General features: G+C 45.5%; 1 protein-coding gene across 3 annotated transcripts in view; it reads right to left on the bottom strand.

Moving 5' to 3' along the window:
- Window positions 1-11,946: 11,946 nt before the first annotated feature.
- The window catches only part of Adra1b (adrenoceptor alpha 1B), a 138,063-nt gene continuing 131,419 nt past the window's right edge, over window positions 11,947-18,590 (bottom strand). For all 3 annotated transcript variants that reach the window (XM_029557941.1, XM_029557940.1, XM_008821659.3), the window contains one exon: window positions 11,947-13,070. In XM_029557941.1, coding sequence (XP_029413801.1) covers window positions 12,490-13,070 — 581 coding nt within the window. In that variant the 3' untranslated portion in view covers window positions 11,947-12,489. The remainder of the gene's footprint in view (window positions 13,071-18,590) is intronic.

Below are 18,590 nucleotides of genomic sequence, written 5' to 3'. Positions count from 1 at the left end.
GTTTTATCTTCTTCTCTTCCTCATCATTCCCTGTCTTCCTGTTCCTGACCCCTGCCCACCTCTACTTTGCCTCATCCTTCAGATGCAGCTGAGGTGCCCTTTCCTGTGTGAAGGCTTTTCAGTTCTGTGTAGATGACATGTATTCCCCTAAAGACTCTGAATTCCCAAAGCCTTTAATGCATGCATCTTCCATGGCACTTAATAACAACTTTCGTTTTTGGAGCAATGGTCACATGCCAGACTGCAGGACCTTCCAAGACAGCTATGCCTACTCTCATTTCACAGAGCAGGAAAACTGAGTCTCAGCTAGCTACTTTCCCCAAAAGGCACAATTAGTAACTCAAAGAATTGAGACTCTCAGGGAGTTTTGTCTGACTATGGTTTTAACGCTTAACATATACTTCACGAACTTATTTCTTTGCATATAGATTTCTTGAGTGACAGTCAATTTCCGCTCTTCAGACTGTAGTTTTCACAGGAACAAAGAAATAGGTTTGGTGTCTTGTGTGTCTTCTGCTCCAAGCTTCATGTTGATAATGAAGTTTTTAAAAATTTTTAAAGTTTTATTGTGAGATAGGGTCTCATATAGCCCAGACTGGCCTTGAATTTAATATTTAGCTGAGGATGACCTTGAACTGTGTGGTGATTTGAATGAGAATGTCCCCCATAGGCTCCAAGTATTTCAGCATTTTGTCCCCAGTTGGTGGTGCTGTTTTGGGAGGTCTTAGAAGGTGTGGCCATGTTGGAGGAAACACGTCACTGGGGGCGGGGTTAGCAAGTTCTTAAGCCTTGTAGCATGAATCTTGAGTTTCTCTCTTGCTTCCTGTGCCTGCTTGAAGATGTGAGAGCTTAGCTTCCCCTCCTCCTCCAGCCACCATGCCTCTCCACTGTGATGGACTCTTGCCCCTTGGAACCGTAAGCTCAAATAAACTCTTCCTTCTATAAGTTGCTTTGGTTAGTGTTCTATCACAGCAACAGAAAAGTAACTAATACAAACTGCCTGCACTGTCTTGCCTGGTTTATATGGTACTGGAGCTGAACGCAGGGTCTCATGCATGCTAGACAGACACTTAACCAGTTGAGCTGTATTCTCAGCCCAAGGATAGTTGATGAATGAAGGAAAGAACACATGAGTGTGTGCAGTATTGCATGGGTGTCAGTAGATGCTGGTGGGGATGACAGGGGTGGCTGACACTAAATGGGTAGACCATGTTCAGGTTCCAGCACTTTCCTCTGTTTTTGAGGAGTATTGGAAGCCTTTTATGAAGTGGATGCTGTTCTCAGAATGAGGCCGTCCACAAGTACTGGCATGGTCTTACCAATCCTAGTGAAATTGAAGGTATCAATCTAGATAGTTTGTCTCAGGATTGTTTGCTGAGGACAGGGCAAAAGTGAAAGTCACAGAGGTGAGGAGCTTAATGCTGTCTCTGGCCCAGTGCAGATAGAAGTCTGCAGAGTAGCAGACTCTTTTGAGAGAAGACTGGAAATCCGAACTTCAGATGTTCTATGTCCACTGAGAATGAGGGAGAGGGCACTAACTCTGGAAACACCAGGGCTGTCAGACAGTGAGGGTGAAGCTATATCCTTCAACCATCACTTTTTCTCTGACCACAGCTGCTTCTAGCTGTCAAGTTGGAAGTAGCGTTCTGCGCCTTGTGTTCTCATTATGGTGGAATCCTAGATATCCATTCAAAAATATTTATTGAGCACCTACTGCATATCAGGCACTATTTCAAGCATACAAGATATAGCAAAATAGGCAGAGATTTCTACCCTGGTGCAATAGGAAATTCGTGTGTGTGTGTGTGTGTGTGTGTGTGTGTGTGTGTTGGAAAGACAGACAGTATGCATATAAATAAGTTGAAAAAATATAATATACTAGGTGGTGATTAATTTTTTTTTTTTTTTTGGTCTTTTGAGACAGGGTCTCCCCAGCTGGTCTGGACCTCACTAGGTAGATCAGGCTGGCCTTGAACTCACAGAGATCCACCATGCCCGGCTTGATTAATTTTGAGGAGGAAAATAAAGTGGGGGAAGGGCTGGAGGGACTGTTGGATGACAATTGCAATGGGGATCAGTTTCAAACAGGAAGTTCAGGGAAGTCAGGTGATCTTTGAGAAGGTGGCAGCTACAGAGAGGGGAGGCAAGACAGAAAGCCACCCTGAGAGATGGAGCTCTAGGCAGAGGGTACAGAAAGTGTCAAGATGCTGACATGGAGTCAAGTTCTGTCCCATTTGAGGGACTGTAAAAAGGCCAGTGTGCTGGAGAGGAGAGAATGGAGGGGACAGCAATGGCGGGCAAGGTCAGAGAGAGGAGGAAGCAGATGGTATCTGTGTGCGCCCATCCTTAACACCTACACTCCAATGAGCTAACTCATATAAGACTCAGGAGCTGGGCATGTAGCTCAGTTGGTAGAGTGCTTGCCTGGCATGCTCAAAGCCCTGGGTCTGATCCCCAGCATCACATAAAACTAGGCATGATGGAGCACATCTATAGTCTCAGGACTCAGAAAGTGGAAGCAAGAGAACCAGGAATTCAAGGTCATCTTTACCAAATGTCACGTTTGAGGCCACCCTGGACTATAGGAGACCTTGCCTCAAAAGAGACCAAACCAAGCAAAATAAAAACAAAAACATGGAGGCTTTGAAACCAGCTGTGGTCGAAGAGGAAGGGGGTCAAATAAACAAACAAAAAGGCTAAATTTGTAACCTCTAAGCTTCAAAAGGCAGATTCAGGCATAGGATGGAAAGCTTTCCTTAATTTTCTTATCGTGTGACCAAATGCCTGATAGAAACAGCTTCATGGAGGGAACATTTCTTAGGGCTTTTGGTTTTGGAGGGTTTAGTCTGTAGTTCCCTGGCCCCATGTGCTTGGTCAGAACAGCATGGTGGATGGGACATGGGGCACACCAAAAAGGGAGAGAAAGGAAGAGAACAGGGCAAGATGCAGCTTCCTCTTCCCCCAACACACCCCATGTCATCTGCTTCCTCCTGTTAGGCCCTAACTCCTACCTTTTACCACTTCCAGATAATGCTATCATATTAAGAATTCATCAAGGGAGGCTGGAGAGATGGCTCAGTGCACAAGAGCACTGGCTATCCTTTTAGTTCAGTTCCCAGCACCCACGTGGCAGCTAACAACCATCTGTAACTCCAATTCCAGGGACTCCAATACCCTCTTCTGGCCTCTATAGGCATTGCATAGCACAGGTGCACTTATATGCAGGCAAAACACTCACATGAAATAAAAATAAATCAATAATTCATCAAGAGATTAATTCATCCATTATGTCAGAGACTTTATGATCTAATCATCTCTTGAGACATTCTCACAGCCACTGGTGTGAGTCACAATCTCCTAAGTGTTCCTGAGTCCAATTAAGTAGAAGATCAAGATTAACCATCAAACTGTATAAAAATGTAAATTCTTCCAAATTCAACCCTTCTAATGGGACAACTCTTTTCTTGGAGCCCAGAACAGTTCACCATCCCCCATTCCCCAATGGAAGCTAGTTCTTGATGCTGAGGCCTCACCCACTGAAGATGGTGGAGGACCACCACCCCTATGACACACTTGATGAGGCAATTGATGAACAGGGTATGTATCTTCCAGCCAGATTGAGCTCCCTGAGCTGTCTTAGACCTTGGTCTCCTATGCTGTATTTGCAAGTCTGACATGGGTCCAGGTTCATTGGTCTTATTTGTTCTCCTCTGTAGATTGAACACTTCTATATTTTGATGGAGTTAGATTTGTTGAAAACACTATATCCTGATTTCCGCATGTCCATTAAGAGATTTGGGGCTTGGATAATATATGAAACATGGGCTGGCTATGCCTACTTTTCATTGGCTATTATTACAAATTATCACATTAGTTTTTAAAGAAATTTTACTTGCTTATTTATTATTATCATCTCGTGTGTGTGCGTGTGTGTGTGTCTGTGTCTGTGTTTGTGTGTGTGTGTGTAGTGTGCATGTGTGGAGGTCAGAGGACTTGATTCTCTTTTTACATTGTGGGTTCTGAAGCTTGAGCTCAAGTCATCAGCAGCTGTACCTGTAGAACCATCTTGTTTGTTTGAGAAAGGCTATCCCTGTAGCCCCAGTTGGCCTGGCACTTACTGTGTAAACCAGGCTGGCCTCAATCTCACAGAGATCTGCTTCCCTCTGCCTCCCAAGTGGTGGGACTAAAGGTATGCACCACCATGCCTGACCCCCAAATCATCTTTTAAGACAAGATACCATGTAGCGAGACTGACCTTCAGTTCCTGATTTTCCTGCCTACATATCTCAAGTGCTATGATTACAGGCCTGAGGCACCAAACCCAGCTGTCCTCAGATTATTAAAGGAGTTGCTGATCCAGGAAAAATTGAAACTGGTTGGAGAGAGGGCATAAAGGCCCCTGCAGCTGGACATGGGATACACTCCTATAATCACAGTACTTGGAAGACTGAGGCAGGAGTATTGATTCAAATTTGAGGCCAGCCTGGGCTACATAGTAAGTTTCAGCCAGCTGGGACATGTGGCAAAACCCTGTCCCCTCAACTGAAAAATTAGCTACTGTCTACTTTTTGTAAACATTTTTATGTTTTTGTCTTATTTATTCCTCATCCTAGCCTTGGGAGGCAGGCACTAACTAGATCCTTAATGTACATACAAAATTTTCAGGTTCAGAACACAGGCACCTGGTCTGGGTAGGAACCTTGGGACTGAATTCCAGTGCATGCTTGCAGCTCCTGTTCTGTGCCCCCTTCTCCAACTCCTCGGCTCTAATCCTGCAGTTTGAGGCATCCAGGCTTCCTTTTCCCAATCATACTGGTCGTGCCACCTGCATTTGTGTGTGTGTGTGTGTGTGTGTGTGTGCTGTGCTCATTTATGTGTGTGTGCATGGGGAGGCCAGAGGTCAACATCAGTGTCTTCTTCAATCACTCTCCACTTTATTTAAGAAAATCTTTTTTGATTTATTTATTTTTATTTTATGACTGTTTTGCTTGCCTGTATGTAATTGTACCACTTGCATACAATGTCTGTGGAGGCCAGAAGAAGGCACTGGATCCCCTGGAACTGGAGTCAAGGATGGTTGTTAGCCACCATGTGGGTGCTGGGAACTGAACCCAGGTCCTCTGCAAAAGCAGCCAGTGCTCTTAACTGAGACATCTTTTCAGTCCCCCACTTTAGTTTTTGAGACAGACTCTCTCATTGAACCTGAAGTTCATGTTTCAGTTTGACTGTCTGGCCAGCAAGTCTCCCAGGTCCATCTGTCTCCATCTCCCCAGTGCTTAGGGTTACAGGTGGAAGCCATGGTGCCCTGCTTTTTATATGGCACTGAAGCTCCAAACTCAGATTCCCAGGCTTGTACAGCAAGTGTTTTACTCACTGAACCATCCCTTCAGACCGCCTGCAATGCTTTATTAGTGTTTTATATTTTCTCTTGAAACATTCCCAGGCTGGCCTTGAACTGGCTGAGGCTTGCCTTGAACTCCTGATCCTCCTCCTTCCATTTCCCTGGGATTACAGAAGTAAGATGCCACTTCCGGCTGACACTAGTCTTTAATTCTGTGATAAGCTTGTGTCTTTGATTTTTTAAAATAATTTTTTATTGAATTTTTGTATATTTCATACATAAAATCATCTTTTATACCCCCTTCCCCATTCCCCTTTGACACCCTCCTGTAGGAGGAAGTGCGGCCTGAACAACCAGCACATGCGTGCTGCAAACTCACCGAAACATCCGGCTGCGGCAAACCTGTGTTCTGCCAAACGACATAGAGACGGCTGATGCGAAATGGCCCGATACAGAGAGCCAATGAGGAACAGACACGACTTATCAATGGACCAATGGGACACCGGGAGGGGGCATATAACAGAGCCCCGTGTCCGCAATAAACGAGTTTGCAGCTGCTTGCATAACCTGCTTCTCACCTGACTCTCAGAGTTGGAGTCTGTGTCCTGACTGCGAAGACTCTACCCCACCCGGAGGGCCCCAGGACACCCGCAACACCCTCCCATAGCCACACCCCCCCACCACTGGAGTTCATATGTTCTGTCATTCGTATTAAGGCCTATTACGTAAAGTTAGTGTGCAATAAACGAGTTTGCAGCTGCTTGCATAACCTGCTTCTCACCTGACTCTCGGAGTTGGAGTCTGTGTCCTGACTGCGAAGACTCTACCCCGCCCGGAGGGCCCCAGGACACCCGCAACACCCTCCCATAGCCACACCCCCCACCACTGGAGTTCATATGTTCTGTCATTCGTATTAAGGCCCTAGATGTTCCTCAGTGCAAGTTCATCCACGGGGGTTAGTCAGCCTATCTAGTCTCTCTCTTCAAGAAGATCAGCTCTTCTTCACCCAGCAGTAATCAGCTGCCAATAATTCTTCAACTAAGATTGGGGCTTGCTGTTCATTTCCACAGTTCTGTGCTGGGTTTTTGTCTGCCTAAGTTTGCATGGGTCTTTGGCATGCTGACACCAATTGCTGCAGGTTTGTATGAGAAGGGTCCCTGGTGCCTGTAGGACTATTTCAGTATAGTGTGCACCTCCTCCTTGGCTTTTACAATTTTTCTGCAGTGGTCCCTGAGCCCTGTGTGGGTGGACCTCAATATAGGAGTCCTGTCCAAGGACCCACACTCTGCAGACTCTCCTTTTTTTTTTTTTTTTTTTTTTTTTTTTTTTTTTTTTTTTTTTTTTTTTTTTTTTCTTTTTTTTTTTTTTTTTTTTTTTTAAGGTGAATCCTGGTCAGGCATGGTGGTACATACATGTAATCCCAGCACTTGGGGGGTGGAGAAAGGAGGATGGTGAATTCTAGTCCAGTATGGACATATAACAAGACCTTATCAAAAACACAAAATGAAGCAATCAAAAAATCCCCTAAACCAAACGACAACAAAGCCCCCCAAAACAAAACAGAGCAAAAAAGAAAAAAAAACAAACTCTAAAACAAACAAACAAAAAATAAAAACAAACAAGTGAACCCCGAGTTCTAAAGGTTCTGAAATCTGCCAACAAACGGAAGCTCTGGTTTTTCTTTTTTGTCTCTATATTCCGATTTTCTAAATTTCAAATATCCAGGTAAATAACTGAGTAACTAATACCTTTGCTCATAGCTCCCATCTGCAAGGTACTCATCCAGTGTCTGGCATAGTGCTGTTCTACCCTCACAATGTCCTTTGACCTTCCCGGTTCTCCTGGGAGGCCCATGGTATTATTTCTTATCCCTTCTTTATAGATAAAGGAACTGAGGTCAGACCCATGATCTAAGTTGCTTCATGTGCAAAGCTCGTAATGGGTAGAGGTGGGATTTGAGCCCAGGTCTGGAGGGGGATCTTTTACCTCAGCTTGCCAAGCCACTTGCCTCTATTTTTGAGCCAGCAGATTTATGCTGATGCATGTTTCAGTGGTGACAAATGAGCCAATAGCATTTGGATGGCTGGAAAGTGTAGAGTAGGGCAGAGTGGACAGACCTGTTTGTGCCCAGGGTTCCTGATGAACTCTCCCCTCCCTGAACCTGGCCACAGTGAGGGACCTGGAGAGGCCGGCATAATGCAGGCCTAGCTTGGGGCTGATCTGGAACCCAGAACTCTCTGGAGAATGTTTGCTACTACTTGGCCAATGTTCATTCTGGAAAGAGGCAGGCAGCTGCCACTGCCCACTGTGCTGCCTGGGTGACCTCCAGACACCAGTAACTGATGAACTAATCAGATCTGAGCAATGCAGGAAATCCCTTTGGTGCCTGTGGCTTCAGATGTCCAAGGTCGAAATTACAGCTCCTATCTGCCCAGTCATTTGCATATCAGAGAATCCTCATGCTTCATGGTGGGCTGCAGGATCACATTCATTTGTGAGGTGAGGAAAGAATCCAGAGGCTGCAGGATGAAGGCCCGAGGCCATGCAGAACCAAGGCTTGAACCCAAACCTCACTGCTCTAAATTGCTTTCACCCTACTAGACCTATGATTTTTAGCTATCATCCCATGAAGCCCCAGGGTGTGTGTGTGGTGGTGGGTGGGGGGGTGGCCAGAAGCCAGGAGGAGGGGAGGAGGAGGCTGAGAAGGCCAGGCTCTGAACTCTTCACATGGGGCCACTTTTATATCAGGATCCTGTAAATATGGATGATTTAAATAAACATTTGTTTTGCGAATAAAATGTTTTTGGAGGACTGTGCCGCGAACCAAGACTCTGACCAGCAGAGCCAAGGAAAGGACAACACGGACACCAAGGTGAGGTTCAAGCAATTCTCTCCCTTTTATTCTTCGTCATTCTCTCCTTTATTCTTCGTCATCCCACGATATATACCCTCATCAGATCCATCCCACAATCAGACCGTCACACGGAGCCAATCAGGACATGAGCACGGGGCTAACATGCAGGCAGAGCAGCAAATCACTGGGCCACGCAATAGAATCATGCTCAGTGACGTATCATGTCAGGCAGGCTGCGCGTGATCAAGCTTACAGCGCTTGCTCGAGTTGGAGCAAACAAGTGAGGGTCATGAGGCTTGGCAGCCAGCCAGGGCGCCATCTTGGCTGGCTCGACTGCGCCCGCTTCCCACAGGACTGTCCTAAGCTATTTCTTCTTGCCTGGTCTCAAACTTCTTCTTCCCAGGTCCCCTAATCTTTACATGGGAGATGTCCTTGGTCACAGCATGGTAACACAGGGGGATGTACAAGGTTCTGGAGAGAGAGGCAAAAGAATGGGGCTTTTGTGTAACCTTGGTGATGCCTTGCTAGGTTCTTGTAATTATTATTATTATCATTATTATTATTACATTTTATTCATTGTGTGTGCATGTGTGTGGGTGCATATGTGCCACATGCCACAGCACACAAGAGGGAGTCAGAGAACAACTTGCTAGTCAGTTCTCTCTTTCCACCATGTGGGACCTGGGGGTCAAAGTCAAATACTTAGGCTTGGCAGCAAGCACCTATCCACTGAGCCATTTCACCCGCCTTTGCCACATTCTTAGCCTCAGTGTTCTGTCTATAAAAATGATGAGATAATTCCAGTGGAGCTTATGTCACAGCTGTGTCTAGGATGTCACTCTTGACCTATGAGATCCTAGATAGAGCCAAGGCACCTAAAGTTATCAAAAATGGTATATTTTTGTGTGTATGTGCATTTTCTATAACGTTCAGTGGAATCTTTTTAATTTTTTAAAATTAATTTTATTTACTTTTTAAAAAGTGTGTATGAGTGTTCTGCCTATATGTATGTAAGTGCACCCATGTTGTGCAATGCCCACAGAGGCCAGAAGAAGGCATTGGATCCCCTGGAACTGGAGTTACAGATGGTTATGAGCTATGTGGATATTGGGAACTGAACTTGGGTCCTCTGCAAGATCATCAAGTGCTCTTAACCGCTGAGCCATCTCTTTAGCCCTCAGTGGAATCTTAAAGGGATCTGTGAAATGGAACTTCTGGCTTAAATTTTTTTCTTCCCTTTTCTGGCAGCACTGCTGGGCAATTTTACTTTTCTTCACGAAGCGGGGGTGGGGGGCAGGCTATCCAGTTGTAAGAATGGCAAAAGGAAGTCATTTGCAGTAAGGAATCAAGGGACGTATACAAGGATACTCAGAGATAAGGGATAAGAGGTAGATTGAAAATAAGAGATGGGCGAGCTGTCAGTCCTGCTAAGCCCCCAGCCTGGCCATATTCGATACCCTATACTTTTCAGCTCCATGAACTATTGGCTCTCCTTTTATTTACCTTCTTCCTCAGTTTCCTTCAAAATGAAGGGCTGACGTACTAATGCTATTGCAGGAGCTTTTGACATTATAAATTTATGGTCCCACCTTGCCATGGGCCCCCCTCCTGATCTTCTTGCCTAAGACCTGCAGATTACCCTGATTATTGGTGATAGAAAAGCAAATGGATTGTGCACAGAAGAACTAGTTCAAGTCCTGGTGTTACTTTTCATTAGTTGGGTGAAAAGGTGAACACTCTGAGTATAAACTTACTATTTTTAAAATCAGAAAGTTTCCCTTTAGGCTTCTTAATGCCATAAGAGAGCATAACGTTTCTAAAACCATAAAGTGAAGTAATAGTTTAAAAGATGTCTTATATAACAATGTGATGATTACAATTCAATAGAATATATGAAACATCTGAAAGTTACTTAAAGAGCAAATTCCAAATGTTTTCACTGCAAATACATGAGTTAATGCACATTAGAAAATTATGAGACTCAACTTAGAAAGCAGAGGTAGGAGAGGACAGAATCTCTCATGCTTTTCTGAATTTCAGAAGAAAAAAGTTTCTTTTTTTTTTTTTTGAGAGAGGGCCTCGTGCATCAGGTGTGCACTCTACACCCAGTTTACCAAGTGCTAGGGGCTGAACCCAGAGCTTCATGAGTGCTAGTTAAGAATTCAGCCACCTGAACCCTATCCCCAGCCCTAACTTTCTTTGGAAGAAACAGGCTTACTGTTTCTCTGCAGTAGGCCTTACTGTTACTCTTCAGGTGACAGCACTGCTTGCAGCCTAGGCTGCCTTCCCGCTTTGTTCATTACCTTTTAGTCTCTTCTTAAACCAGAGGCTTTTAGACACAGAAAAGACCTTAGACTCAGCTCCATCATTACAGAGATAGGAAACCAAGATTCGGAGGTTTTTTTTCATTTTTCTTCTTCTTCCTTTTTTTTTTTTTTTTTGCAATTAATGAAATTGTTACTGTAAATACAAGAACAGAGGATGTAAATAAAGGCTTGTTTGATAGTAACAAAATGGGTTCAGTTCACAGTAATCAATTAATTGTAGTCTAGGCAATACTGATTTGTAAGTGAACTTTGGAAGAAAAGAAGAGCAAATATCTCCAGTAATGCCCCTTTTCCTTACTACCAGGCACTGAACCTGGGGTGCATCTAGTGCTCATTCGAGTTCTGTAACATCCCAGTCTCAAGCTTAAAGTGGACTGGAGAGGGGATGTGACTTTCTTCTCGTACATGGCAAATTAGGGCAGGGACCGGAAGTGAGGTTAGCTTCTACAAGGTGTTCTCCATCTTGCTGTGTGATTTTCTCCAGTGTGTCTTCTCCAAGCAGATTCACAGGTTAGCAAAGCTTGGGTTCTATTCCCCAAGCCTGTTGCTGGTCTATAGAGCTCCATCTTTTACTCAGAAATTTTTGCAGTCTGGATTTCTTTTCAGGTGTGTTTGGCCTGGGGAAGTAGTGGGGAAGGGAACTAGTCTGTCTCTCACTGTCTGGGTGTCATTCCTTCTCAGGAACTGGCTGGGAGCCCCATCTAGAATTGGGGTGCTAGGGATCTAGGACAGAGCAGACGTCACCAAGAGTGGGCATTACTGGAAGAGAAAGCAGCAGGAATTAGGTCCAAAGCAGGTGTGCAGGATTTACAGGGCAAGCCCAGAGAGGTCACTGTCAGCCATAGACTAGATTTATGTAGTCTGGAAAGATGGGTTAAGGCAGAAATGGGACCAAGGGATCCAGCATACATGACGTCCACAGATCACCAGCAGGGCAGTGGTGGTGGCTTCTCTGGAAGGGAATCATGAGACCCAGGGTTGCAGGACTTAGGAGGTGGGGGCAGAGTGACCGGCGTCAAGGTCATCTAAGTGAGTTTACAACCAGCCTGGGCTACAATAGACCCTGTATCAAATCAAAACAACACAAAACACAATACAACACAACACAAAACAAAAATGGAACAGGGCCTGTGAGATGACTCAGTAGGTAAAGCATTTGCTGGCAAGCCTGCCCACTTGATTTCAGTCCTAGGACCCACAGGGTGGAAGGAGGGAACCAACTCCTGCAAGTTGTCCTTTGACTTCCACACCTGCAGTGGCAATCGAACATGCCCCCACATCAAGTAATAATATAAATGTAATAATAATAATAATAATGATAAAATGTCCCTCCTCCCAAAGACCTAGGATTTGGCCAGTTATGAAGGAGGAAAAGAGGAAATGCCCAACCAGACCACCCATCCCTTCAAAAACCACTCACAGCCTCACAGGAGAAATATCTTTTAATGACTTGGTTTTCAACCCCATCAAAGTGCCATCATTGGGTAAAGAACATGGAGGGGCTGGAGAGGTACAAGTCACCAGAGAAGAACAATGATGCCCGGACACCATCGGGGCACACACTGGCTCTGCCCCCACGGGTGGCCCCACACACGCGCACTCACCCATGCAGACCACACATTCACCACACAGACACACGCACATGAACCCACAGTTAAATACATATAGAGAGGGACTTGTTGGATATACATATATATACAGAGAGAGAAGAGAGAGAGAGAGACATAAATCCCGGCTGGCGTCGGGTCCCCCAGGCTCTCAGCATGCTCGGCCTAGCTCTCCGCTGTACCTGGCACCCATGCCCCTGCCAGAAAAGCAGCTGCCCCTCTCCCCGCCCCCCACCCCACCCCCTTGCGGCCCGTGTCTGCTGGGGGGCTGACACCCTCCCTCCTCCCTCCTCCCTCCTCCCTCCCTGCGCCCCCCCCACCGTGGTGTCCTCCCCCAACCGGGGGAGGGGGGAAGGGACCCTAAAAGTGCCCGGATGCCAGCGGCATGTTGCTCTTGAAGCCCGGCTGCCCGTTGGCCAGGTCGGCCTGGGCGTCGCGGTCCATCCCCGGGCTCTCCGGCTCCGCCAGCAGCTTGAAGGTGAAGAGCGGCCCGGAGTCGTGGCGGCCGCGGCGGCCGGGTGGCTCGGGCAGGCTGAGCAGCGCGCCGGGAGCCTTCCACTCGGGGAAGGCGGACAGCTCCAGGGACGGCGGTGCGCCGCGGCCCAAGTAGCCCGGGCTGGGCGACGCCGAGGGCAGGGTCCGCTGGCTGCCGCTGAGGCAGCTGCCGCTGTCGTCCAGCGAGTCCTTGCGCGACTGCGAGCGCTCCAGCGAGCCGCCCCGCGTCCACGGCCGGTAGGTGTAGGCGCAGCCGCCCAGGCGACGGCGGCGACGGCGGCGACGGCCACCGCGGCACTGGCACCCGAGGATGCGTACGAAGGCGCGCTTGAACTCCTTGCTGGAGCACGGGTAGATGATGGGGTTGAGGCAGCTGTTGAAGTAGCCCAGCCAGAACACCACCTTGAACACGGCGTCCGGGGGCTTCAGGGTGGAGAACAGGGAGCCTGCAGGGGGTGCGGACAGAGAGAGACAGCAGTGGGTTGAGTGCTCGCCCTTTGCTCCCTAGCTTTGGAAGCTGGGCCTCCCGGCAGCTTTCCCATCCCCAGGCCTTGTCTGGAAGGCTAGCCTTTCCCATTTTTGTTTTTGTTTTTGTTTTTCTTTCTTGAGACAGGGTCTCCCTATAGCCCCAGCTGGCCTGGTACTTGCTATGTAGACCAGGCTGGTCTTGAACTCACAAAGATACGCCTGCCTCTGCCTACCACCATGCCTGGCATGCCTTTCCCGTTTTGAAAGGAATGAATCCCTTGGGACTGGACAGATGGCTCATCAGTTAAGAATGCTTACTGCTCTATTGTGGGGACCACAGTTCAGATCCAGAGGTTCCCAACTGCCTGTAACTCCAGCTCCAAGGGATCTGACACGCTCAGAATTCTACCCTCCGTGGGCATCTGCCCTCAAGAGCAGACTTACACATTAAAAAAAATAAATAAAATAAAAGGAGGACCTGGAGAAGGCTCTGTGGTTAAGAACACTTGCTGTTCTTCCAGAGTCCCCAGGTTTGATTACCAGCACCCACATCGTGGCTAACAATCATCCAAAACTCCAGTTCCAGGGCATCTGGCACCCTTTTCTGGCCTCTGGGAGCCCTGCACACACATGGTGTACTTACATACATGCAGGCAAAATACTCATACACATAAAATAAAAATAATAAATAAAATATTAAAAAAGGAATCCCAATCTTAGTAACTCGCCCCCCGCCCCCAAACCTTTCTTGATTTACCTAAACAGTTCCTATGCTCTGGTTTATGTAGGTTTTCTAGCCCAGCACTTAACACCGTCTACTCAAGTGATAATAACAATGGAAGGCACCTGTAATCACATACCCTTTACCTATGTATGTTATCCTATCCTTCACAAAATGCTGTATTCATCTATTTGTTTCCATGGCAAATAGGAGATGTATTAAAGGCTGACATGTAAAACATAAATTTTTCTTTTTTTTGGTCTTTTTGAAACAGGGCCTCTCTTGTAGCCCCAACTGGCCTGGAGCTCTTCACTATGTAGACCAGGCTGTCCTTGAACTCACAGAGATCTGCCTGCCTCTGCCTCCCAAGTGCTGGGATTAAAAGCATGTGCCACAAACATAAATCGTTAAAGGTAAAAGAAGACAAAAGATTAAAAAAAAATCTTGGAAGGAGGGAAAAATGACAGTTTTTCAAAAGGATAATCCACAAGGCAAGAACAGAGTTTTTTATACTATTCCTGAACAACCAAGGGGTTGAGATTTATAATATAAGGAACTCCTTGAAGTAACAAGGAAAAAGAGTTGGGGGTAGAGCTTGGTGGTAGAGTCCCCGAGTTCAATCCCTGGTATTGTGAAAACCAAGCAACCAATCAACACAAACCTCACAAACACTTAAAAAAAAATCTATGTGAGGGCTGGTGAAATGGCTCAGTGAGTAAAGGCATTTGCTAATGGGCCTGATGACCTGAGTTTAGTTCCTGGAACTTACGTGGAAGGACACAACTGGTTCTGTCAAGTTGTCTTCTGACCTCCACATGTCCACTCCCCACCTCAATAAATATAAAAATAAATAAACCTACATAGTGGCACATGTCTGTAATCCAGGTATCCAGGAAGATGAAGCAGGAGGATTGGTATAAATTTGAGGCTAAACCTGGGCTACATAGTTCCAAGCCAGCTTGTGCTACTACAAAGTAAGACTAGTCTGCAGTACAGAATGAGGTTTTTTTTCTCAAAACCAACCAACCAACCAACCAACCAACCAACCAACCAACCAACCAACCAACCAGGTCTGGAGAAATGGCTCAGCATTTAAGAGCACTGGCTGCTCTTGCAGAGGACACAGGTTCAGTTCCTAGCACTCACATGACTGCTAACAACCATCTGTAACTTCAGTTCCCGGGAATCTGATGCCCTCTCTGGCCTCTGCAGGCATTGCATGTACATGATGCAAGCAGGCAAAATATTCCTATCTCATACGCATGAGAAAAATACCCCCAAATCTATCCAACCAACCAACCAACCAACCAACCAAACAACCAAACTAAACAATTCCCTGAAACCTAAACTAAAAATTAAAAAACAAGAAATCAAGAAGGAGGCAGCATTCCTGGTAGCTCTGTTCACAATGATAAATCCAAAGGTAAAGAAAACTGGCAATTTACATGAATATAGACAAGATGCTCAAAGCATTAGGCAGCTATTTAAATTAAAATAGAACCCACAAAGAGATAAAACATGTCTGTTGGGATGGAAAACATTAGAAAACTGGCTAGGTAGGGCTGTAGGGATGGGAGGAGTCCTCAGCATTGGCTGGTAAGGGCACAGTTTGTGCAGACATTCTGCAGAAAATACTGGAACTGCTTAGTTCAATTAAGTGTACACACCCCATGGCCCAGGCATTCTACTCCAGGCTACAGCTCTCAAAGATTTTTCACATAGGTCCAGAAGGAGACACACAGGAGGATGCCCAAGATAGTGTTGTTTGTAGTGACAGGGATTAGGACAAAACCTGAGTGTCCCTCCAGGGGAAAAGTAGAAGGGAGGCACAAGGGAACAAGGAGATTGTGCAGCACCTGGGACCCAAGATGCCATGTCTTATGGCAATATGGAGAGATCCTAAATGCATCATTCTGCATGGAAAAAAGTAGAAAATGGAATGAGATTTATGAAGGACTTCACTTAACTAATTCACCCAACAACCATATGTGTTTTGCAGAAACACTTTTAATTTAGGAAAAAAACATATTAAACCACAGAATGTTTGCCTAGGGGTGGAGGCAGATGGACACAGAGATGGGGAATGGGGATAAAAGGAAATAAATCAATAAAAAAAGAGAGCTTGGCATAGACTGATGACAATGAGATGTTATGACTCAGAAGCATGGTTAACTTACCCTTCTGAATCTGAGATCCTAAATCATTTTATGGCAATATCAAATTAAAAATCATTTCTGTTTTAAATACAAGGCAACTGAGACTTGGAGAGGGTGAGCGGGTTTGCCCCTGATCACACAGCATGCCAGTAATGTAGCAGGCATTAACCCTAAATTCTATTTGAATACAAAATATGCTTTTAAATAAAATATATTATCCATATATCCATTTTAGAAAAATGAGAATTTAAAAAGAAAAGAAACATTTGAAAAACAAGCATAATCCTGTAATGCAGAAAAACCACATTTAAACATAATTATTTTTTTGAGACAGGGTCTTGCTGTGTAGTCCAGGATGGATTCAAACTTAAAATCCTCCTGCCTTTGACTCCTGGGAACCAAGATCGCAGGTGTGGGCTAGTACGTCCGGCTGAAAAAAAGTCATATTAAAAAAGAAAAATCTGTGTTGTGACGCAGAGGCAGGTGGAACTCTATAAGTTCGAGACCATCCTGGTCTGCATAGTAAATTCTAGACCAGCTGCAGCTACAGGGAGGGCCCCCCAAATCTCTCTCTCTCTCTTTCTGTGTGTGTGTGTGGGGGGGGTCAGTAGACAACTTTCAGAAGTTGGTTCTCATCTTCTACCTTGTTTGGGGGTAGGGTTTCTCTTGTTGCTTCTGCTGCTTTGCCATATACTCTGGACTAGCTGGACTGCAAGTTTCTGGATGGTTCTCCTGTCTCTGCTGCCTGTCTTGCTGTATGAGTGCTGGAATTACAGATGCTTACTGTTGCATCAGGCTTTTTATGTGGGTTCTGGGGATTAAAACTCAAGTAATCAGATTTGTTTGAAAAATTATTTTACCTACTGAGCTATCTCCTCTGCCTCCCAAATCTCATTTTAAAAGATTTATTTACTTTTTAAAAAATATTTTATTTATTATTTTTATTTTATGTGTATGAGTGTATTACCTGCATGTATGTGAGTGCACCCGTGTCATGCAGTGCTGCAGAGTTCAGAACAGGGAGTCAGATTCCCCTGGAACTCGAGTTAAGGATGGTTCATAGCCACCATGTGGGTGCTGGGAATCAAACCTGGGTTCCCTGCAAGACCAGTCAGTGCTCTTAACTGCTGAGTCATCTCTCCAGCCCAGATTTATGTATTTTTATTTTATGTATATTAGTGTTTCACTGCATGTATGTAAATGCACCACCCATAGAGGCCAGAAGAGGGCTTCTGATCCCCTGGAACTGGAGTTGCAGATGGTTTTGAGCTACCATGTATGTTCTGTGAACTGATCCTGTGTCCTCTAGAAGAACGCTTAAAGTGTTCTTAACCACTGTGCCATCTCTCCAGTCCCCCAATCATTTTAGTGCATGCACATTCAGATTTTTCTGGTGTGTATACTTATTTACACAATTAAAACAATGGGATTATAATTCACAGAACATTTTGTACCTTTAAACCATGTTCTAACCCTGCCACTCAGCCTGTGGTATATGGACTTTTGTAGTCTTGTCTTGTGTGCCTGGTCACATTGTGAACCTGACCTTCAGGATCATCTTTAAATCCATTTGTTGAATGACTGAAGCCCTGTTAGGTGTCTGAATGGGCGGGGTCTTAACAATTGTCTAGACCAACCATTTTGTAGATGGAGATACTGAGGCCCTAAGAGTACCTGAAAATCTCTTAGATGGTGTAGACAATGGTGTGGATGCTTCAAAAATCTGTGTCTTTGGGCTGGTGAGATGATGTAGCAGGTAGAGGTGCTTGTCACTGAGTTTAATCCCTGGGACCACATGGTAGAAGGAGAGAACGTACGACCACTGCATGTTGTCCTTAGTCTTCTACATGTGTGCTGTGGCACGTGTACATACCACAAGTGTACACACCGTAATCAATGCATGTAATAATAATGCAGACAAATCCCTGTCTTTGATCTTGGATTGGACTTGGATTTCCCTCTAAGAGTACCTCCCCTTCTTGGTTATTTGAGGTTTGGCTTATTGTTCTAGGAGCTCCTCTCTTTGGCTTAGCAACCCAGCAATGGTGGTGTTGGGGGATGGCTAGGCTCCTGGTGCAGGGCTAAGCCAGCCAGGAGTTTATGCCTGGAAAGAGGATCATCCATACTCAGATGTAAGTGCTAACTATAGATATCTCTTTCTAAATTCAGAGAGGAATATGGGAGTGTGTTACAGTCTAGACTTGCAGTGCTAAGGCAGGTGAAGGTCCCCTTCAGGTTCTGATTGTGACAAAAATCACACCATAGGTTCGTGTCCCATCATTGGAGACATTGCTTTGGATTAAGACACAGTACAGAAGGCCCTGACTGAAATGCAGCTATGGCAGGTGAACGCACTGTGATGAGAATAAGCTTTCTGTCGAGGTGATAGACTTCTATCCATCACTGAGTCTGAAGGATCTAGGAAATAGGTCTTGACAAAGTAGGTGAAGGAGAGAGGGTGACAGAACTTGGAAGCCTTGCAAATTACTGTGGGAGGGTAAATGCTGATAAACTCATGGACAGGCAGCATGTCCCTTTGCATGGGGACATGTGGGGACCAGTATGGTGGCTGTGACCAAAATTGGGGATCCAGAGCAAGACAGTGTATTTGCTGAGAGCAG

Source organism: Nannospalax galili, unplaced genomic scaffold (genome assembly GCF_000622305.1).
Source record: "Nannospalax galili isolate Female #2095 unplaced genomic scaffold, S.galili_v1.0 scaffold667, whole genome shotgun sequence".
Classification (NCBI taxonomy): domain Eukaryota; kingdom Metazoa; phylum Chordata; class Mammalia; order Rodentia; family Spalacidae; genus Nannospalax; species Nannospalax galili.
This window is presented reverse-complemented; position numbering and strand designations above follow the sequence as displayed.